Source organism: Scophthalmus maximus, chromosome 2, assembly GCF_022379125.1.
Source record: "Scophthalmus maximus strain ysfricsl-2021 chromosome 2, ASM2237912v1, whole genome shotgun sequence".
Lineage (NCBI taxonomy): Eukaryota > Metazoa > Chordata > Actinopteri > Pleuronectiformes > Scophthalmidae > Scophthalmus > Scophthalmus maximus.
The window spans coordinates 26,818,082-26,840,882 of NC_061516.1; the positions used below are offsets into that span (position 1 = coordinate 26,818,082).

General features: G+C 45.9%; 4 protein-coding genes across 4 annotated transcripts; all 4 read right to left on the reverse strand.

Moving 5' to 3' along the window:
• Positions 1–1,178: 1,178 nt before the first annotated feature.
• Positions 1,179–2,431, reverse strand: LOC124849465 (odorant receptor 131-2-like). Its single transcript, XM_047328326.1, has one exon. It carries the CDS (start codon positions 2,236–2,238, stop codon positions 1,285–1,287), a length of 954 nt encoding a protein of 317 aa, XP_047184282.1. The 5' UTR covers positions 2,239–2,431; the 3' UTR covers positions 1,179–1,284.
• A 2,281-nt stretch (positions 2,432–4,712) lies between these two features.
• Positions 4,713–5,738, reverse strand: LOC118301569 (odorant receptor 131-2-like). The gene has a single exon (XM_035627190.2). The coding sequence runs from the start codon at positions 5,664–5,666 to the stop codon at positions 4,713–4,715; it is 954 nt and encodes a 317-aa protein (XP_035483083.2). The 5' UTR covers positions 5,667–5,738.
• A 4,786-nt stretch (positions 5,739–10,524) lies between these two features.
• LOC118301568 (odorant receptor 131-2-like) lies at positions 10,525–11,489 on the reverse strand. Its single transcript, XM_035627189.2, has one exon. The coding sequence runs from the start codon at positions 11,487–11,489 to the stop codon at positions 10,536–10,538; it is 954 nt and encodes a 317-aa protein (XP_035483082.2). The 3' UTR covers positions 10,525–10,535.
• A 2,421-nt stretch (positions 11,490–13,910) lies between these two features.
• On the reverse strand, positions 13,911–15,027 carry LOC118300252 (odorant receptor 131-2-like). The gene has a single exon (XM_035624533.2). The coding sequence runs from the start codon at positions 14,909–14,911 to the stop codon at positions 13,958–13,960; it is 954 nt and encodes a 317-aa protein (XP_035480426.1). The 5' UTR covers positions 14,912–15,027; the 3' UTR covers positions 13,911–13,957.
• Between the last annotated feature and the right edge of the window lie 7,774 nt (positions 15,028–22,801).

The window sequence follows — 22,801 nt, forward strand, 5'->3', positions numbered from 1 at the left end:
TAAAGTCTTTATTATCTTATCTTAGCCTGAAAATATCTCTTTTGCATTTAACTGTCAGAAAGTCATTTCTGACAGCTTAACAGAGTCCAACTCAATTTGCAGCTGCATCTATATGTACGTTTGAATAAAAATACAATTTCAAACACAGTTTCATAATTTTTAATGTTTTTTTTTTCACAAACACTCATGAGATGCAAAGCAGCAGATGTCGCTGTGTGTCTGGATCAGGACAAAACTGTTTAAGGAAGACGACAAAACACACACAAGACTTTTATCTGGACAAATATTTCCCTTGTTTTAGGAAGAATTACAAGATGTTATGAATGGAAATCATATCATATCTGTTGCACGCGTGGACACAAAAGAGACTTCCACGCGTTCTGGTTCCGGTTCTGGAAATGCAGAGACACACACACATCAGCACAACATGTCTGCACACTGCAGCTTGTCTGTCTAATGAGTGACGTGTGTTCCTTCCCCGTCTCACCCAGAGGACCCCTAAGCTGCCCAAATTGTCTGAGTTGCCATTCAAATCATCATCAGTTTACTACAACATTACAGTTGCTAGTGCACATGAATATGTCAGGTGAACATAAGTTAACAAAATTATAATTATAATAAACAATGAAAAATAAGACGGGGGTGTCTATTAATATGTCGTTAACATCACTGTATCCCACATATCATTTTGTTCCTTTACCTTTCACATGTGTGACTTATGAAGTTTAATTAGTGAAGTTTGGTTTCTGGAGCATCACCCCCCCCCCCCAGTCCTCTCCCCTCCATCTGTTTGGGTGGAATCACACCTGAATCATTCACCGTCAACATCCAGCACACCGACTTCCCTAAAAACCTTTCAATGACATATTGTCGTGGTCCTTGTCACCGTGAAATTCTATTGATCAGAGACACACTGACTAAACTACAGCAGGACTTTGTCCACAGAACTGTGTCCGGACATTCTCTGCACTTTCTCCTTCAGCCTCCTGGTTTAACCTCTGGAGAATATCTGAGTGAGTCCATGTGAGGAAACAGCAGCAGGAGAATCTCCTGAGGATTCACAGCGAGCGACTGGTGTTTTCATCATGTGCTGATCAGAACGATCCAGGGATTTTCTGACTCAGACATGTGGAAGACAAACTGCGGAGAATGTCCCGACACAGTTCTGTGGCCTCAGACTTACTTATAAACATGTCATCTTTCACAAACACGAGTTCCCTCTTTGTTTCTTGCTCGTTAATAAACACGTGACGAACACACAGAGGTGAACTCGTGGCCTGTGTCTCAGGGCGAGACCTGAGTCTTGGTCGACACCTTCAGACGACAGCACAGGTGGAACAGGAGCACGGGCCTGATGCTCTTGTCTCTGAGCCCGTAGATGAGGCAGCTCAGACACCGCGGCAGCAAGATGATGAACACATAAAAAACATTCAGGAGGCGCAGGAGCAGGTTCAGCGTGACAATTTTTGACACGGCGACAAGCATGGCGTTGTGCATGGTGGACAGCAGACTGAGGCCCAGCTGCACCAGGTGCAGCAGCAGCGTGTTACGAGCCTTATGAGCCGAAGCTTTGTCCGCAGACGCCGACCTGGCGGCGACCATCACGCCCACGTAGGTGGAGGCGATCGTCACGGTCGCAGAGACAAACAGAAAACAGGTGTAGGCTTTGTCATAATCATCGGACATCGACCCGAGGAACATGACAAATAAGCTGCAAAAGTTGCTCATCTGCAGCGTGTCCAGCTTCTCGAAGGGAAAGTCTAACAGCAGCAGAACCCGAGTGAGGACGTTCAACGACGTGAGGAACCAGACAACGGCCACGGCCACGGCGGTGTTCCTGATGGTGACGATGGCGGCGTGTCTCAGTGGGTAGCACACGGCCACGTATCTCTCCAGTGACATCACCACCAGTGTGAGGGGAGAGATTTCATTGGTGAGGTTGGCGAACATGACCAGCAGACCACAGACGGGGTACGTCAGCACCACTCGGCAGACAGACAGCAGGTACAGTAATTGGCTCAGTGTCATCTGCAGCGTGTCTGCCATCACCAGGTTGAACAACAGGACGTAACGGGAGGAGTCACGGAACAAGGCTTTGCTCCTCAGGGTGAACAACAAGGTGACGTTAATGAAGAAGAAGATGCAGTACGGTGCCGTAGTCAGAGTGGAAAACAACACTCTCTCCAGAAACACCAGTCCAACCGTCACGTTGCCCTGAGACTGACCAGCCCGCAACATCTCAGAGAAGCATTTAAATATCAACCTGTCGACGGAGCTGCAACGAGAAGCAGAATAAACCTTTGACCTCACGTTTTCTGAAAACAGTGAAAGAACAGTTGAATCCAAAAGCACAAATCATCCACACACACACACACACACCCAACACACACATTTCCCTCCTGCAGATACAGAACATACTTGTGTGCCTGTAGGCAGAGCTGCTCTGCACAGTTCACCTGACCTCATGTTGTATATCAGCTTTAATCCTGCGCTAGGACTCACGTGACATAGTGTGATCATCTCTCTTCTGTTATTGGTCGACGCTGATCCATGTGATCGCAGCTCACACAGTGTGAAACCAGGGTCACCATCGTTCACGATGCTAGAACTAAAACAAGGAGGGAGAAAACTGTTTTGCGCTCGAAATATAAAAAAGAAAAGTCAGTTAAATAAAAACTACCACGATGAAGGTCAATCAGTCGTCCTAATGAAGACGACACAGTAACAGGCTGGTTCCAGAAGGGGGCAGCAGAGAGGGTTACAACTGCCATAAAAAGAGAAAGAGGAAGTCATTTAACTTCATGTTGCACGATGCCACGTTCCGTCATACCTCTGAACTCGGACGTCGGGATGGTGAATTTCTTCTGATTTTCTGAGTCGTAAATTCCGACTCGTTATCCACGTCCCCCAATACATCCGGTGCTTTATGGTCTGTTTGACACTCAATTTACTATTATTGTATCAAAACAAAAAAAATGAACATCATGTATTTGAAGAAGACTTGAAACTAGCAATTGAACCATGAACGTTCTCACAGAGTCGCCCTCTGCTGGTCAGTACAGAGAAGACAGGCTTCACACACTTGGGTTGTCTTTGTTGAGGACGCAGGTCACAGTGATGAGTTTGTACAGATTCATTATGACTTTTTCCACGTCATTATATATATTTTACTTTCTTTAATCATACGCTGCCTTTTAATATTTCGGTTTCAGTTTGTGAACTTGATTCACACTGTGACTCACTTTTAGCCTTTTCTCATCAAGCAATTACTCTTAGCACTCTTTGTATATAATGTATATAGCTTCTTGTGTATCGTTTCTTTTCTACTTGTATTCTATATTCTCTTGCTATATTTTATTATCGACCTCTTCCCTGATGCCTTTTGACTCTTGATGCTGTGACAAGTGAATTTTCCCAATGTGGAATTAATAAAGTCTTTATTATCTTATCTTAGCCTGAAAATATCTCTTTTGCATTTAACTGTCAGAAAGTCATTTCTGACAGCTTAACAGAGTCCAACTCAATTTGCAGCTGCATCTATATGTACGTTTGAATAAAAATACAATTTCAAACACAGTTTCATAATTTTTAATGTTTTTTTTTTCACAAACACTCATGAGATGCAAAGCAGCAGATGTCGCTGTGTGTCTGGATCAGGACAAAACTGTTTAAGGAAGATGACAAAACACACACAAGACTTTTATCTGGACAAATATTTCCCTTGTTTTAGGAAGAATTACAAGATGTTATGAATGGAAATCATATCATATCTGTTGCACGCGTGGACACAAAAGAGACTTCCACGCGTTCTGGTTCCGGTTCTGGAAATGCAGAGACACACACACATCAGCACAACATGTCTGCACACTGCAGCTTGTCTGTCTAATGAGTGAAGTGTGTTCCTTCCCCGTCTCACCCAGAGGACCCCTAAGCTGCCCAAATTGTCTGAGTTGCCATTCAAATCATCATCAGTTTACTACAACATTACAGTTGCTAGTGCACATGAATATGTCAGGTGAACATAAGTTAACAAAATTATAATTATAATAAACAATGAAAAATAAGACGGGGGTGTCTATTAATATGTCGTTAACATCACTGTATCCCACATATCATTTTGTTCCTTTACCTTTCACATGTGTGACTTATGAAGTTTAATTAGTGAAGTTTGGTTTCTGGAGCATCACCCCCCCCCCCCAGTCCTCTCCCCTCCATCTGTTCGGGTGGAATCACGCCTGAATCATTCACCGTCAACATCCAGCACACGACTTCCCTAAAAACCTTTCAATGACATATTGTCGTGGTCCTTGTCACCGTGAAATTCTATTGATCAGAGACACACTGACTAAACTACAGCAGGACTTTGTCCACAGAACTGTGTCCGGACATTCTCTGCACTTTCTCCTTCAGCCTCCTGGTTTAACCTCTGGAGAATATCTGAGTGAGTCACTGTGAGGAAACAGCAGCAGGAGAATCTCCTGAGGATTCACAGCGAGCGACTGGTGTTTTCATCATGTGCTGATCAGAACGATCCAGGGATTTTCTGACTCAGACATGTGGAAGACAAACTGCGGAGAATGTCCTGACACAGTTCTGTGGCCTCAGACTTACTTATAAACATGTCATCTTTCACAAACACGAGTTCCCTCTTTGTTTCTTGCTCTTTAATAAACACGTGGCGAACACACAGAGGTGAACTCGTGGCCTGTGTCTCAGGGCGAGACCTGAGTCTTGGTCGACACCTTCAGACGACAGCACAGGTGGAACAGGAGCACGGGCCTGATGCTCTTGTCTCTGAGCCCGTAGATGAGGCAGCTCAGACACCGCGGCAGCAACATGATGAACACATAAAAAACATTCAGGAATAGCAGGAGCAGGTTCATCGTGACAATTTTTGACACGGCGACAAGCATGGCGTTGTGCATGGTGGACAGCAGAATGAGGCCCAGCTGCACCAGGTGCAGCAGCAGCGTGTTACGAGCCTTATGAGCCGAAGCTTTGTCCGCAGACGCCGACCTGGCGGCGACCATCACGCCCACGTAGGTGGAGGCGATCGTCACGGTCGCAGAGACAAACAGAAAACAAGTGTAGGCTTTGTCATAATCATCGGACATCGACCCGAGGAACATGACAAACAAGCCGCAAAAGTTGCTCATCTGCAGCGTTTCCAGCTTCTCGAAGGGAAAGTCTAACAGCAGCAGAACCCGAGTGAGGACGTTTAGTAAACTGGAGAACCAGACAATGGCCACGGCCACGGAGGTGTTCCTGATGGTGACGATGGCGGCGTGTCTCAGTGGGTAGCACACGGCCACGTATCTCTCCAGTGACATCACCACCAGCGTGAGGGGAGAGATTTCATTGAAAAGGGTTGAGAACATGACCAGCAGACCACAGACGGGGTACGTCAGCACCACTCGGCAGACAGCGAGCAGGTACAGTAATTGGCTCAGTGTCATCTGCAGCGTGTCTGCCATCACCAGGTTGAACAACAGGACGTAACGGGAGGAGTCACGGAACAAGGCTTTGCTCCTCAGGGTGAACAACAAGGTGACGTTAATGAAGAAGAAGATGCAGTACGGTGCCGTAGTCAGAGTGGAAAACAACACTCTCTCCAGAAACACCAGTCCAACCGTCACGTTGCCCTGAGACTGACCAGCCTGCAACATCTCAGAGAAGCATTTAAATATCAACCTGTCGACGGAGCTGCAACGAGAAGCACAATAAACCTTTGACCTCACGTTTTCTGAAAACAATGAAAGAACAGTTGAATCCAAAAGCACAAATCATCCACACACACACACACACACACATTTCCCTCCTGCAGATACAGAACGTACTTGTGTGCCTGTAGGCAGAGCTGCTCTGCACAGTTCACCTGACCTCATGTTGTATATCAGCTTTAATCCTGCGCTAGGACTCACGTGACATAGTGTGATCATCTCTCTTCTGTTACTGGTCGACGCTGATGCATGTGATTGCAGCCCACAAAGTGTGAAACCAGGGTCACCATCGTTCACGATGCTAGAACTAAAACAAGGAGGGAGAAAACTGTTTTGCGCTCGAAATATAAAAAAGAAAAGTCAGTTAAATAAAAACTACCACGATGAAGGTCAATCAGTCGTCCTAATGAAGACGACACAGTAACAGGCTGGTTCCAGAAGGGGGCAGCAGAGAGGGTTACAACTGCCGTAAAAAGAGAAAGAGGAAGTCATTTAACTTCATGTTGCACGATGCCACGTTCCGTCATACCTCTGAACTCGGAAGTCGGGATGGTGAATTTCTTCTGATTTTCTGAGTTGTAAATTCCGACACGTTATCCACGTCCCCCAATACATCCGGTGCTTTATGGTCTGTTTGACACTCAATTTACTATTATTGTAACAAAACAAAAAAAATGAACATCATGTATTTGAAGAAGACTTGAAACTAGCAATTGAACCATGAACGTTCTCACAGAGTCGCCCTCTGCTGGTCAGTACAGAGAAGACAGTCTTCACACACTTGGGTTGTCTTTGTTGAGGACGCAGGTCACAGTGATGAGTTTGTACAGATTCATTATGACTTTTTCCACGTCATTATATATATTTTACTTTCTTTAATCATACGCTGCCTTTTATTATTTCGGTTTCAGTTTATGAACTTGATTCACACGGTGACTCAATTTTAGCCTTTTCTCATCAAGCAATTACTCTTTGCACTCTTTGTATATAATGTATATAGCTTCTTGTGTATCGTTTCTTTTCTACTTGTATTCTATATTTTCTTGCTATATTTTATTATCGACCTCTTCCCTGATGCCTTTTGACTCTTGATGCTGTGACAAGGGAATTTTCCCATTGTGGAATTAATAAAGTCTTTATTATCTTATCTTAGCCTGAAAATATCTCTTTTGCATTTAACTGTCAGAAAGTCATTTCTGACAGCTTAACAGAGTCCAACTCAATTTTCAGCTGCATCTATATGTACGTTTGAATAAAAATACAATTTCTAACACAGTTTCATCATGTTTAATGTTTTTTTTCAAAAACACTGTCATGATCTTGTGTTTTCATTTCCTGTTTTATTTTGAATTAGTTTTGCACTTCCTGTTACCCGGTCTTTTGTTGGTTCCTTTTTACTTTGCCCATGTCTCCTGCCCCTGTGTCATGATGCCGTGTTTTGGTTTCCTGTTTTATTCTGAAGTCCCTTTCCCACGTGTTGATTCACTTCCTTTCCTGTATCTTGTGTCTGTTCACTTTGTTTTTCCTGTGTCTCCTGCCCCTGTGATTGTCTGCACCTGTTCCTAATGTGTCTCACCTGTGTTCTATTTGCCCCGCCCACCTTGTGTATTTAGTCTCTTTAGTCTCTGTGCTTCCCTTTGTCTGTGTTGGGTCGTCTGTTGTTTTTCCGCAAGTCTGTTCATCAGATGCTGTTGGTTTCCTTGTCGTCTACCCCGGTATGTCCCTGTGGTTTTGGCTCCCAATCTGTTCCTGAACGTCTGTGATTTTGCCCCTGGCTCTAGTGTTTAGTTTGGACTCTGTTGGTGGTCCGGCCGACGTCTGCTCCAAATCTCCAGTCGATGGGTCAATCGACACGTTCCCCGTCGGTGGACTGACCGATTCTGCTCCAAGTCTCCAGTCAATGGACCGATCGACACGTTCCCCATCAGTGGTCCGGCCAATGCCTGTTATATGTCTCTAGCTGATCCGCCAATCAACACGTCACTCGTCGGTGGTCCAGCCGAACCCTCCTCGTCCCCAGTCGGTGGGCTGATCGACATGTTCCCCGTCGGTGGTCCGGCCGACGTCTGCTCCTCATCTCAAGCTGGTGGGTCGATCGACACGTTCCCCATCGGTGGTCCGACCGATGACTGCTCCAAGTCTCCAGTCAGTGGACCGATCGACATGTTCCCCGTCGGTGGTCCGGCCAATGCCTGTTACATGTCTCCAGTCGGTGGGCCAATCAACACGTCACTCGTCGGTGGTCCAGGCGAACCCTCCTCGTCCCCAGTCGGTGGGCTGATCGACATGTTCCCCGTCGGTGGTCCGGCCAACGTCTGCTCCTCATCTCCAGTCGGTGGGTCAATCACGTCGGTGGTCCGGCCAATGCCTGTTACATGTCACCAGTCGGTGGGCCGATCAACGCGCCGCTCATCGGTGGTCTAGCAGAGCTCTGCTCTACGTCGCCAGTCGGTGGGCTGATCGACATGTTCACCGTCGGTGGTCCAGCCGAACCCTCCTCGTCCCCACCCGGTGGGCCGATCAAAACTTTCCCCATCGTTGGTCCAACCGTTGCCTTCTCCACGTCTCCGGTCGGTGGGCCGATCGACCTCGTCCCTCGTTGGTGATCCGACCGTTGCCTTCACCACGTCCCCGGACGGTGGGCCGATCGACCGCGTCCCTCGTTGGTGGTCCGACCAAGGCCTGCTCCAAGTCGCCAGTCGGAGGGCCGATCGACATCTGCCCCTCCTCGTCTCCAGTCGAAGGACCGATTGACACGTCCCTCATCGGTGGTTCCCCGGAACTGCTATGCCTGCCTGCAAGGCCTCCGGGCCATCCCCCAGATCTGTCTTGCCTGCTTGCAAGGCCTCCGGGCCTTACCCCAAACTGTCGTGCCTGCCTGCAAGGCCTCCGGGGCCTTCCCCCAGAACTGTCTTGCCTGCTTGCAAGGCCACCGGCCCTTCCCCCAGAACTGTCGTGCCTGCCTGCAAGGCCACCGGGCCTTCCCCCAGAACTGTCGTGCCTGCCTGCAAGGCCACTGGACCTTCCCCCAGAACTGCTACGCCTGCATGCCCGGCCTCCGGGCCGTCGCCCAGAGCTCCTACGCCTGCTGAACCCCCCAGAAAAACCTCTGTCCAGTTCTCCAGTGACAGTTTTTTCGGTCCGTCCTGGCCCCCTTCCACCCACCCTGCTCTGTGTAGATTTTTTTTGGACCGTCTGGATTTCGGTCCTTGAGGGGGGGGTTCTGTCATGATCTTGTGTTTTCATTTCCTGTTTAATTTGAATTAGTTTTGCACTTCCTATTTCCCGGTCTTTTGTTGGTTCCTTTTTACTTTGCCCATGTCTCCTGCCCCTGTGTCATGATTCCGTATTTTGGTTCCCTGTTTGATTCTGAAGTCCCTTCCCACTTGTTGATTCACTTCCTTTCCTGTGTCTTGTTTCTGGTGTCTTATTTTTCCTGTGTCTCCTGCCTCTGTGATTGTCTGCACCTGTTCCTAATGTGTCTCACCTGTGTTCTATTTGCCCCGCCCACCTTGTTTGTATTTAGTCTCTAGTGTTTAGTTTGGATTCCGTTTTTGCTACTTCTTGTGGACACCTTTAGTTGGACTTTGTTTTGTTGTTTTACGTACAGGCTCAGTAAGTTTAGTTTCTTTTGCTTGATTAAAAACTATTTAAAATGTACTCCTGTATTTGGGTCCTGCTTCCTGCTCAACCCTGACACACTCATGAGATGCAAAGCAGCAGATGTCACTGTGTGTCTGGATCAGGACAAAACTGTTTAAGGAAGACGACAAAACACACACACAAGACATTGGATCTGGACAAATATTTCTCTTGTTTTAGGAAGAATTACAAAATTTTATGAATGGAATCATATCATATCTGTTGCACGCGTGGACACAAAAGAGACTTCCAGGCGTTTTGGTTCCGGTTCTGGAAATGCAGAGACACACACGCATCAGCACAACATGTCTGCACACTGCAGGTTGTCTGTCTAATGAGTGACGTGTGTTCCTTCCCCGTCTCACCCAGAGGACCCCTAAGCTGCCCAAATTGCCTGAGTTGCCATTCAAATCATCATCAGTTTACTACAACATTACAGTTGCTAGATGACTGCCCACAACTGAGTTTAGTTCTGTCAGAGATTTCTTCCTGTTAAAAGGGAGTTTTTTCTCTCTCCACCATCGCCAAGTGCTTTGCTCATCGTGGGATTTGTGGGTTTTCCCTGTAATATTGTAATATTGACCTCACTATGTGAAGTGCCTTGAGACAATTTATGTTGTGATATGGCACTATACAAATAAAATAGAATTGAATTGAATAGTGCACAAGAATATGTCAGGTGAACATAAATTAACAAAATAATAATTATAATAAACAATGAAAAATAAGACAGGGGTGTCTATTAATATGTCCTAAACATCACTGTATCCCACATATCATTTTGTTCCTTTACCCTTCACATGTTTGACTAATGAAGTTTAATTAGTGAAGTTTGGTTTCTGGAGCATCACCCTTTCACTTTCTCCTTCAGCCTCCTGGTTTAACCTCTGGAGAATATCTGAGTGAGTCACTGTGAGGAAACAGCAGCAGGAGAATCTCCTGAGGATTCACAGCGAGCGACTGGTGTTTTCATCATGTGCTGATCAGAACGATCCAGGGATTTTCTGACTCAGACATGTGGAAGACAAACTGCGGAGAATGTCCTGACACAGTTCTGTGGCCTCAGACTTACTTATAAACATGTCATCTTTCACAAACACAAGTTCCCTCTTTGTTTCTTGCTCTTTAATAAACACGTGACGAACACACAGAGGTGAACTCGTGGCCTTTGTCTCAGGGCGAGACCTGAGTCTTGGTCGACACCTTCAGACGACAGCACAGGTGGAACAGGAGCACGGGCCTGATGCTCTTGTCTCTGAGCCCGTAGATGAGGCAGCTCAGACACCGCGGCAGCAAGATGATGAACACATAAAAAACATTCAGGAGGCGCAGGAGCAAGTTCAGCGTGACAATTTTTGACACGGCGACAAGCATGGTGTTGTGCATGGTGGACAGCAGAATGAGGCCCAGCTGCACCAGGTGCAGCAGCAGCATGTTACGAGCCTTATGAGCCGAAGCTTTGTCCGCAGACGCCGACCTGGCGGCGAACATCACGCCCACGTAGGTGGAGGCGATCGTCACGGTCGCAGAGACAAACAGAAAACAGGTGTAGGCTTTGTCATAATCATCGGACATCGACCCGAGGAACATGACAAATAAGCTGCAAAAGTTGCTCATCTGCAGCGTGTCCAGCTTCTCGAAGGGAAAGTCTAACAGCAGCAGAACCCGAGTGAGGACGTTTAGTAAACTGGAGAACCAGACAACGGCCACGGCCACGGCGGTGTTCCTGATGGTGACGATGGCGGCGTGTCTCAGTGGGTAGCACACGGCCACGTATCTCTCCAGTGACATAACCACCAGCGTGAGGGGAGAGATTTCATTGAAAAGGGTTGAGAACATGACCAGCAGACCACAGACGGGGTACGTCAGCAGCACTCGGCAGACAGACAGCAGGTACAGTAATTGGCTCATTGTTATCTGCAGCGTGTCTGCCATCACCAGGTTGAACAACAGGACGTAACGTGAGGAGTCACGGAACAAGGCTTTGCTCCTCAGGGTGAACAACAAGGTGACGTTAATGAAGAAGAAGATGCAGTACGGTGCCGTAGTCAGAGTGGAAAACAACACTCTCTCCAGAAACACCAGTCCAACCGTCACGTTGCCCTGAGACTGACCAGCCCGCAACATCTCAGAGAAACATTTAAATATCAACCTGTCGACGGAGCTGCAACGAGAAGCACAATAAACCTTTGACCTCACGTTTTCTGAAAACAATGAAAGAACAGTTGAATCCAAAAGCACAAATCATCCACACACACACACACACACACACATTTCCCTCCTGCAGATACAGAACGTACTTGTGTGCCTGTAGGCAGAGCTGCTCTGCACAGTTCACCTGACCTCACGTTGTATATCAGCTTTAATCCTGCGCTAGGACTCACGTGACATAGTGTGATCATCTCTCTTCTGTTATTGGTCGACGCTGATCCATGTGATTGCAGCCCACAAAGTGTGAAACCAGGGTCACCATCGTTCACGATGCTAGAACTAAAACAAGGAGGGAGAAAACTGTTTTGCGCTCGAAATATAAAAAAGAAAAGTCAGTTAAATAAAAACTACCACGATGAAGGTCAATCAGTCGTCCTAATGAAGACGACACAGTAACACGCTGGTTCCAGAAGGGGGCAGCAGAGAGGGTTACAACTGCCGTAAAAAGAGAAAGAGGAAGTCATTTAACTTCATGTTGCACGATGCCACGTTCCGTTATACCTCTGAACTCGGAAGTCGGGATGGTGAATTTCTTCTGATTTTCTGAGTCGTAAATTCCGACTCGTTATCCACGTCCCCCAATACATCCGGTGCTTTATGGTCTGTTTGACACTCAATTTACTATTATTGTAACAAAACAAAAAAAATGAACATCATGTATTTGAAGAAGACTTGAAACTAGCAATTGAACCATGAACGTTCTCACAGAGTCGCCCTCTGCTGGTCAGTACAGAGAAGACAGTCTTCACACACTTGGGTTGTCTTTGTTGAGGACGCAGGTCACAGTGATGAGTTTGTACAGATTCATTATGACTTTTTCCACGTCATTATATATATTTTACTTTCTTTAATCATACGCTGTCTTTTATTATTTCGGTTTCAGTTTGTGAACTTGATTCACACTGTGACTCACTTTTAGCCTTTTTTCATTGAGCAATTACTCTTTGCACTCTTTGTATATAATGTATATAGCTTCTTGTGTATCGTTTCTTTTCTACTTGTATTCTATATTTTCTTGCTATATTTTATTATCGACCTCTTCCCTGATGCCTTTTGACTCTTGCTGCTGCTGGGACAAGTGAATTTTCCCATTGTGGAATTAATAAAGTCTTTATTATCTTATCTTAGCCTGAAAATATCTCTTTTGCATTTAACTGTCAGAAAGTCATTTCTGACAGCTTAACAGAGTCCAACTCAATTTGCAGCTGCATCTATATGTACGTTTGAATAAAAATACAATTTCAAACACAGTTTCATCATGTTTAATTTTTTTTTTTCACAAACACTCATGAGATGCAAAGCAGCAGATGTCGCTGTGTGTCTGGATCAGGACAAAACTGTTTAAGGAAGATGACAAAACACACACAAGACTTTTATCTGGACAAATATTTCCCTTGTTTTAGGAAGAATTACAAAATGTTATGAATGGAAATCATATCGTATCTGTTGCACGCGTGGACACAAAAGAGACTTCCACGCGTTCTGGTTCCGGTTCTGGAAATGCAGAGACACACACACATCAGCACAACATGTCTGCACACTGCAGCTTGTCTGTCTAATGAGTGACGTGTGTTCCTTCCCCGTCTCACCCAGAGGACCCCTAAGCTGCCCAAATTGCCTGAGTTGCCATTCAAATCATCATCAGTTTACTACAACATTACAGTTGATAGTGCACATGAATATGTCAGGTACACATAAATTAACAAAATTATAATTATGATAAACAATGAAAAATAAGACAGGGGTGTCTATTAATATGTCCTAAACATCACTGTATCCCACATATCATTTTGTTCCTTTACCTTTCACATGTTTGACTAATGAAGTTTAATTAGTGAAGTTTGGTTTCTGGAGCATCACCCCCCCCCCAGTCCTCTCCCCTCCATCTGTTCGGGTGGAATCACACCTGAATCATTCACAGTCAACATCCAGCACACCGACTTCCCTAAAAACCTTTCAATGACATATTGTCGTGGTCCTTGTCACCGTGAAATTCTATTGATCAGAGACACACTGACTAAACTACAACGGGACTTTGTCCACAGAACTGTGTCCGGACATTCTCTGCACTTTCTCCTTCAGCCTCCTGGTTTAACCTCTGGAGAATATCTGAGTGAGTCACTGTGAGGAAACAGCAGCAGGAGAATCTCCTGAGGATTCACAGCGAGCGACTGGTGTTTTCATCATGTGCTGATCAGAACGATCCAGGGATTTTCTGACTCAGACATGTGGAAGACAAACTGCGGAGAATGTCCTGACACAGTTCTGTGGCCTCAGACTTAATTATAAACATGTCATCTTTCACAAACACAAGTTCCCTCTTTGTTTCTTGCTCTACAATAAACACGTGACGAACACACAGAGGTGAACTCGTGGCCTGTGTCTCAGGGCGAGACCTGAGTCTTGGTCGACACCTTCAGACGACAGCACAGGTGGAACAGGAGCACGGGCCTGATGCTCTTGTCTCTGAGCCCGTAGATGAGGCAGCTCAGACACCGCGGCAGCAAGATGATGAACACATAAAAAACATTCAGGAGGCGCAGGAGCAGGTTCAGCGTGACAATTTTTGACACGGCGACAACCATGGCGTTGTGCATGGTGGACAGCAGACTGAGGCCCAGCTGCACCAGGTGCAGCAGCAGCGTGTTACGAGCCTTATGAGCCGAAGCTTTGTCCGCAGACGCCAACCTGGCGGCGACCATCACGCCCACGTAGGTGGAGGCGATCGTCACGGTCGCAGAGACAAACAGAAAACAGGTGTAGGCTTTGTCATAATCATCGGACATCGACCCGAGGAACATGACAAATACGTTGCAAAAGTTGCTCATCTGCAGCGTGTCCAGCTTCTCGAAGGGAAAGTCTAACAGCAGCAGAACCCGAGTGAGGACGTTTAGTAAACTGGAGAACCAAACCAGGGCGATGGCCACAGCGGTGTTCCTGATGGTGACGATGGCGGCGTGTCTCAGTGGGTAGCACACGGCCACGTATCTCTCCAGTGACATCACCACCAGCGTGAGGGGAGAGATTTCAAATGTTAGGTTGGAGAACATGACCAGCAGACCACAGACAGGGTACGTCAGCAGCACTCGGCAGATAGACAGCAGGTACAGTAATTGGCTCAGTGTCATCTGCAGCGTGTCTGCCATCACCAGGTTGAACAACAGGACGTAACGGGAGGAGTCACGGAACACGGCTTTGCTCCTAAGAGTGAACAACATGGTGACGTTAATGAAGAAGAAGATGCAGTACGGTGCCGTAGTCAGAGTGGAAAACAACACTCTCTCCAGAAACACCAGTCCAACCGTCACGTTGCCCTGAGACTGACCAGCCCGCAACATCTCAGAGAAGCATTTAAATATCAACCTGTCGACGGAGCTGCAACGAGAAGCACAATAAACCTTTGACCTCACGTTTTCTGAAAACAGTGAAAGAACAGTTGAATCCAAAAGCACAAATCATCCACACACACACACACACACCCAACACACACATTTCCCTCCTGCAGATACAGAACATACTTGTGTGCCTGTAGGCAGAGCTGCTCTGCACAGTTCACCTGACCTCACGTTGTATATCAGCTTTAATCCTGCGCTAGGACTCACGTGACATAGTGTGATCATCTCTCTTCTGTTATTGGTCGACGCTGATCCATGTGATCGCAGCCCACACAGTGTGAAACCAGGGTCACCATAGTTCACGATGCTAGAACAAAAACAAGGAGGGAGAAAACTGTTTTGCGCTCAAAATATAACAAAGTTAGTTAAACGTCAGTTAAAATAAAAAAACTTAATAAAAAAGTCCCTCATCGGTAGTCCGGTCAACGTCTGCCCCTCCTCGTCCTCAGTCGGTGGACTGATCGACACGTTCCTCGTCGGTGGTCCGGTCGGCATCTGCCCCTCCTCGTCTTCAGTCGGAGGACCGATCGACACGTTCCTCGTCGGTGGTCCGGTCGGCATCTGCCCCTCCTCGTCTTCAGTCGGAGGACCGATCGACACGTTCCTCGTCGGTGGTCCGGTCGGCATCTGCCCCTCCACGTCGCCAGTTGGTGGGCCGATCGACGCGCCGCTCGTCCCCCAGAACTGCTACGCCTGCATGCCTGGCCTCCGGGCCGTCCCCCAGAGCTCCTACGCCTGCTGAACCCCCCAGCAAAACCCCTGTCCAGTTCCCCAGTGGTCCGACCGTCACCTGTATCACCTCTCCGGTCGGTGGGCTGATCGACACGTTCCCCGTCAGTGGTCCGACCGCCGCCTGTATCACGTCTCCGGTCGGTGGGCCGATCAACGCCTGCTCTACGTCTCCGGTCGGTGGGCCGATCGACGTGTCCCCCGTCTGTGGTCCGACTATTGCCTGCTCCTCATCCCCAGTCGATGGACCAATCGATACGCTTTTCGTCAGTGGTCCGGTCAACATTTGCTCCTCCTCGTCGTCCGTCGGAGGACCGATCGACACGTCCATCGTCGGTGGTATGGCCGACGCCTGTTCCACGTCTTCAGTCTGAGGACGGATCGACACGTTCCCCGTCCGTGGTCTGGCCAGTGTCTGCTCCTCCTCGTCTTCAGTTGATGGACCAATCGACACGTTCTTCGTCGGTGGTCAGGTAGACATCTGCTCCTCCTCGTCGCCAGTCGATGGACCGATCAACGCGTCCCTCGTCGGTGGTCCGACCGTCGCCTTCTCCACGTCTCCAGTCGGTGGGCCGGTCGACCGCGTCCCGCGTTGGTGGTCCGACCAAGGCCTGCTCCACGTCGCCAGTCGGAGGGCCGAACGTCCCGTCTTCGTAGGTGGTCCAGTCGACATCTGCCCCTCCTCGTCTCCAGTCGAAGGACCAATCGACGCGTCCCTCATCGGTGGTCCCCCGGAACTGCTATGCCTGCCTGCAAGGCCACCGGGCCTTCCCCCAGAACTGCTACGCCTGCATGCCTGGCCTCCGGGCCGTCCCCCAGAGCTCCTACGCCTGCTGAACCCCCCAGCAAAACCCCTGTCCAGTTCCCCAGTGACAGTTTTTTCGGTCCGTCCTGGCCCCCTTCCACCCACCCTGCTCTGTGTAAAAATTTTTTGGACCGTCTGGATTTCGGTCCTTGAGGGGGGGGGTTCTGTCATGATCTTGTGTTTTCATTTCCTGTTTTATTTTGAATTAGTTTTGCACTTCCTGTTTCCCGGTCTTTTGTCAGTTACTTTTTACTTTGCCCATGTCTCCTGCCCCTGTGTCATGATGCCGTGTTTTGGTTTCCTGTTTTATTCTGAAGTCCTTTCCCACGTGTTGATTCACTTCCTTTCCTGTGTCTTGTGTCTGTTCACTTTGTTTTTCCTGTGTCTCCTGCCCCTGTGATTGTCTGCACCTGTTCCTAATGTGTCTCACCTGTGTTCTATTTGCCCCGCCCACCTTGTGTGTATTTAGTCTCTGTGCTTCCCTTTGTCTGTGTTGGGTCGTCTGTTGTTTTTCTCCAAGTCTGTTCATGAGATGCTGTTGGTTTCCTTGTCGTCTACCCCAGTATGTCCCTGTGGTTTTGGCTCCCAATCTGTTCCTGAACGTCTGTGATTTTGCCCCTGGCTCTAGTGTTTAGTTTGGACTCCGTTTTTGCTACTTCTTGTGGACACCTTTAGTTGGACTTTGTTTTGTTGTTTTACGTACAGACTCCGTAAGTTTTGTTTCTTTTGCTTGATTAAAAACTATTTAAAGTGCACTCCTGCATCCACAAACTCTTTCCCATTATCTGAGGATATCCGATCTGGAAGTCCCCACCTGCTTATGACTTCTCTATACAAAAACTTGGCAACTGACTGATCGTCCTTCCGCTTAGTTGGACAGGCCTCCGGCTATCGCGAAAATCTGTCCACAACAACTAGCATGTATCTCTTGCCTTCAACTGGTTTTATCATGTCAACATAGTCCACAACCAACTCACGCATAGGACCCCTCCTTCCTCTTATTCTCCACCAGTTGTATTTGATTGAGTTTTCTGAGGGTCTCTTGGTCCTCCACTTTCTGATCATGTTCCTTTTTCCTATATAGCTCCACTTGGTGGTCTATATGATCCATATAGACACCTTTTGCCATTCTTCCAAGTCCAACCACCTCTGCCAGTTTGCTCCTTACTGGTAGGGGCAGCCCCTTCTGTAATTTAGCTCGCAAAATTGACAGCTCCATTTGACTCAAATCCGGGTCATTTCCGGTGACATTTCTCCACACCTGATGAACTCTTGACACATAGGCTCTCGGATTTTCGTCCTGTCCCAGGGACTCAATAAGAATATTGTCAGGATACACATTTGTTGGAAACGTATCTCTCAACGCTCTCCACATCCGACCTCTACTTGCAGCAAACAACTCAGGATCATTCACAGCAGTCCCCACATATCGATTAAGTCCTGCTTTCTGTAGGATCTCTTCCATAACTGGAACCCCAAGGAGATTAGCCAAAAGTCTCTTAATATCTTCTATGGCAGACTGTGTTCCCACTGTAATTTCTTCCAACTTTGAAATCCAAGGATGCGCTCCATCTTGAAGAGTAGGCAATTTCTCAAGTATATCTGACATATCTGTAGTCTGCCAAGGCTTGTACTCCAAATTCTGTCCTTGGTTGATCCCTGGAAGCATCTTCTCGAGTGTCTCCCCTATTCCTGGGCGCAATGTATACCTCCTGTCCGATTTTTGGGAATCTTTTTCCCTCAATATTTCTTTCTGTCTCTTCAGCTTCTCCAACTGGTCTTCCAATTCTCTTATTTCTACTGGTTTGGTCGACTTATCCAACTCCAAACCACATCGGTCCATTCTTTTTCAACCTCTTCTATTCTGGTACTGAACGTCGCAGGATAAATCCTCTTGAACATGAAGCACCTTTATTCACCAAGTCTCCATTGCTGTCTCCATTTTCACTTTCATCAGAGGTATAATCTCCTCTGTTCTTTTTCTTCCATATTTCATCACCTCTCCTTTCTGCTCTTTCCAGTTTCCGCCTGACCACAGGATCATATCCACCCATGATCTCCTCTGCATCACTTTGATCATCATCATCTCTGATTTCCATCTTCCTGATCCTCAGTCTACCTTTGGTTTCCAGGCGTGTCATTTTCTTCTTACTTTTGGAGCTTGGATTCATCTTTATAGTTGTTTCCGCTTGTCCTATTTCTATTATTTGGTCATCCTCATCTCTGATGCAGTAGTCGCCCTCCTGACTGATCACTGGAAGCTGAGGACAGATGTCCTTAAACTTCACCTCCTTCTCATAAGGTGGGGGTTTCTTCACTGGATCCGTATGTGAGAAAGGTGTATTGATTTCCGCCATTAGTTTTTCTGTTACTTTTGCATCTTTTGCTATTTCTTCTGCACCTCTATCTCTGTTATCTTTTGCAGCTTTTACCAGTTTCTGTCCCTCATTTTCAAACAACTGGAGAATGCTGAGCTCTATTTGTCTCTTTTCTCTGCGTTTTTCCCCTTCTTTTGGTTCACCTTATAGGTGGACACAAGCACTTGTATTGTTTTAATTACATCTGGGTTAAGAGTCCCTTCCACTGGCCATGGTTGTTCAATGTCAGGCCAACGTTTGTGCCATTTTCCAGAAAACTTTGTGATACCACTAACTAAAGGATTATTCTTTTGTACTACATCAACAGGAGTAATTACTTTGGGAATTTTAGTGTCCTTTTTCGGCATTGTAACAACCCTTCTATGTTCCCTTATTGTAAATTATTATTAGTAGTAGATTAAAACTAAATCTTAAGCTAAGAATACTTAAATCTATTTAGCCTATCTTCCCTTATCTTTTCCTTTATCTTTATTAAATGAACACAACATGAAATATCTTAGGCATACAAAAGCAGATGGATGCCCTCTATTAACCCCAAATTGAGAAATGTGTTTATAATAACCTATAAATGTAAGCAACCAAACACTACAAACTAAATGTATATACTATAAATGAGAATTCACATATATGTAAAAAATTCAATTCAATTCAATTCAATTCAATTCAATTTTATTTGTATAGCGCCATATCACAACATACATTGTCTCAAGGCACTTTACATAGTGAGGTCAATATTACAATATTACAGTGAAAACCCAACAAATCCCACAATGAGCAAAGCACTTGGCGACGGTGGAGAGAAAAAACTCCCTTTTAACAGGAAGAAATCTCTGACAGAACCAGGTGTTTGTTAAAAGAGTTTGTGGATAAAACCGCACTGGCCTTGATCAGACTGGATTCAGGAGCTGCACACGCTGTCAGCAGCAAACATCAATCCGTGTGACGCACTGGCCAGCACCTTCTCTCTCTCTCCGTCTCCTCCTTCTCCGTCTCTCACACACCAAAGGAGAACAAAAAGAAACAGACACGAATTTAGCCTTTTATGTACCCACTGGGTCATTTCAACTATACAATAAGTAATTTAATATAATCCGCGCACATTATCTGCCAACACATAGGTCATTTATATCTAAAACAACGTTATATCTATTTCATAAGTCTTTAACAGTAATAAACAAAATATTTTTCCTTACAAATGAGTAAATCTCCTATTGTCAACCCCTGCACATCCTATCACACACAGCTGGAACACATCAGAGACAAGCTTCACACACACACACACACACACACACACACAAACTGTCTCTCATACACACACACAAAAACCAACCATCCAGCAGAAATATGCACAGTATGGTCAAAGCCAATTCAACACCATCCCAAAAGCACAAACAGCATTCAACTCTAATTCCTCTAAATCAATTCATTCATAATATTCCTATAGCATGCTTTCGCCACTCCTTTTTGCTTTATCTTTTTCTTTTCTAAATGTTTGCTACCTTGAGGTGTAGATATTCAATGAGAGGCTGCTTCAGACAGCGTTCGTCAACTAGTGTATTGAGTGGGAACTTACAATTGAATTTTCATTCTACACCTTCCAGTTCCTTGAACTGACCTGAAATTCACCTAGTGACTTCCCAGGATTTGTGGCCGGTCTTAAACCGCCTCCCAGAGGGCTTTCGTCCAAATCAGCGGCGTCCTGTTACTTTTTTTCTTATTTCCTTATTTCCTCTTTTATTCAAGCCAAATTTTCTCTGGGCCCAGGGTTGTCACTCTCTTTTTTCCTTTAACCCAATTCGACTATTCCTTAAAGCCTACTTTTACGCAGTGTCTAATTTACACATGTCTTACCGTTAAGGAGTTGAGGGCCCAGTCTCCATTAATCTTGCATAGTTTTTTAGTTCACCTTCCCGTTACTACTTAGACTATTCTACATCTCTTCCTTATCCTTCACTTTAATTTCCTCAACTCCCCCCTGTTGCGTTTTCAACAACGCCACAAACCATTTTAGAACGGAAACTCACCCAAACATCAGCAGAGAACACACAAGGTCCTTCACGGTGTGACCAGACAGCATACACACACAGCTTCAACGAACGAACCAGCGCTCAATCTTGTGAGAAAATGCTTACCGTATTTGCCGGCTTGAAGCGGGAGTCAGCACATTGAAGTCGTCAGTGAGGCAGCAGGACACAACACGGCCGGAGTTCGTGACGCCAAATTCTTGTTGTATACTAAGTAGCATGATGTGAAGATGTATTGAAGAGAAGTCCGCCGACACCATCTTGATTGTATATAAAGGTTTGTTAAAAAAAGACCAGCATCAATTCAAGCACTGCAGAACTTGGAGAGTGTCCGGTCAAAAGGAAAGTTCTGCAGACACTGGTTCGGGCTTACATTTATATAGGTCCGTTGTTTTCTAAAGAAGGAACATACGGTTCGAATTGAGTTATACTATGTAAGACGTAGAACGAAGAGGGGTCAAAAGGAAAGGTAAGGGGTCATCAGGAGGTCCCTAACTTAACATTCCAAAGTAAGAAAATGTAAGCCACATGTGCTACTCACATTACATATATTGACAAAAAGACACTACAAGCCTTTTTTCATTAAGCAATTACTCTTTGCACTCTTTGTATATAATGTATATAGCTTCTTTTGTATCGTTTCTTTTCTACTTGTATTCTATATTTTCTTGCTATATTTTATTATCGACCTCTTCCCTGATGCCTTTTGACTCTTGATGCTTTGACAAGTGAATTTTCCCATTGTGAAATTAATAAAGTCTTTATTATCTTATCTTAGCCTGAAAATATCTCTTTTGCATTTAACTGTCAGAAAGTCATTCTGACAGCTTAACTGAGTCCAACTCAATTTGCAGCTGCATCTATATGTACGTTTGAATAAAAATACAATTTCAAACACAGTTTCATAATTTTTAATGTTTTTTTTTTCACAAACACTCATGAGATGCAAAGCAGCAGATGTCGCTGTGTGTCTGGATCAGGACAAAACTGTTTAAGGAAGACGACAAAACACACACAAGACTTTGGATCTGGACAAATATTTCCCTTGTTTTAGGAAGAATTACAAAATGTTATGAATGGAAATCATATCGTATCTGTTGCACGCGTGGACATAAAAGAGACTTCCAGGCGTTCCGGTTCCGGTTCTGGAAATGCAGAGACACACACACATCAGCACAACATGTCTGCACACTGCAGCTTGTCTGTCTAATGAGTGACGTGTGTTCCTTCCCCGTCTCACCCAGAGGACCCCTAAGCTGCCCAAATTGCCTGAGTTGCCATTCAAATCATCATCAGTTTACTACAACATTACAGTTGCTAGTGCACATGAATATGTCAGGTACACATAAATTAACAAAATTATAATTATGATAAACAATGAAAAATAAGACAGGGGTGTCTATTAATATGTCGTTAACATCACTGTATCCCACATATCATTTTGTTCCTTTACCTTTCACATGTTTGACTAATGAAGTTTAATTAGTGAAGTTTGGTTTCTGGAGCATCACCCCCCCCCCCCCCCCAGTCCTCTCCCCTCCATCTGTTCGGGTGGAATCACGCCTGAATCATTCACCGTCAACATCCAGCACACCGACTTCCCTAAAAACCTTTCAATGACATATTGTCGTGGTCCTTGTCACCGTGAAATTCTATTGATCAGAGACACACTGACTAAACTACAACGGGACTTTGTCCACAGAACTGTGTCCGGACATTCTCTGCACTTTCTCCTTCAGCCTCCTGGTTTAACCTCTGGAGAATATCTGACTGAGTCCAGGTGAGGAAACAGCAGCAGGAGAATCTCCTGAGGATTCACAGCGAGCGACTGGTGTTTTCATCATGTGCTGATCAGAATGATCCAGGGATTTTCTGACTCAGACATGTGGAAGACAAA

Coding starts and splice junctions, on each gene's coding strand:
- LOC118300252 (XM_035624533.2), bottom strand. CDS start 14,911: ATGTTGCGGGCTGGTCAGTCTCAGGGCAACGTGACGGTTGGACTGGTG.
- LOC118301569 (XM_035627190.2), bottom strand. CDS start 5,666: ATGTTGCAGGCTGGTCAGTCTCAGGGCAACGTGACGGTTGGACTGGTG.
- LOC118301568 (XM_035627189.2), bottom strand. CDS start 11,489: ATGTTGCGGGCTGGTCAGTCTCAGGGCAACGTGACGGTTGGACTGGTG.
- LOC124849465 (XM_047328326.1), bottom strand. CDS start 2,238: ATGTTGCGGGCTGGTCAGTCTCAGGGCAACGTGACGGTTGGACTGGTG.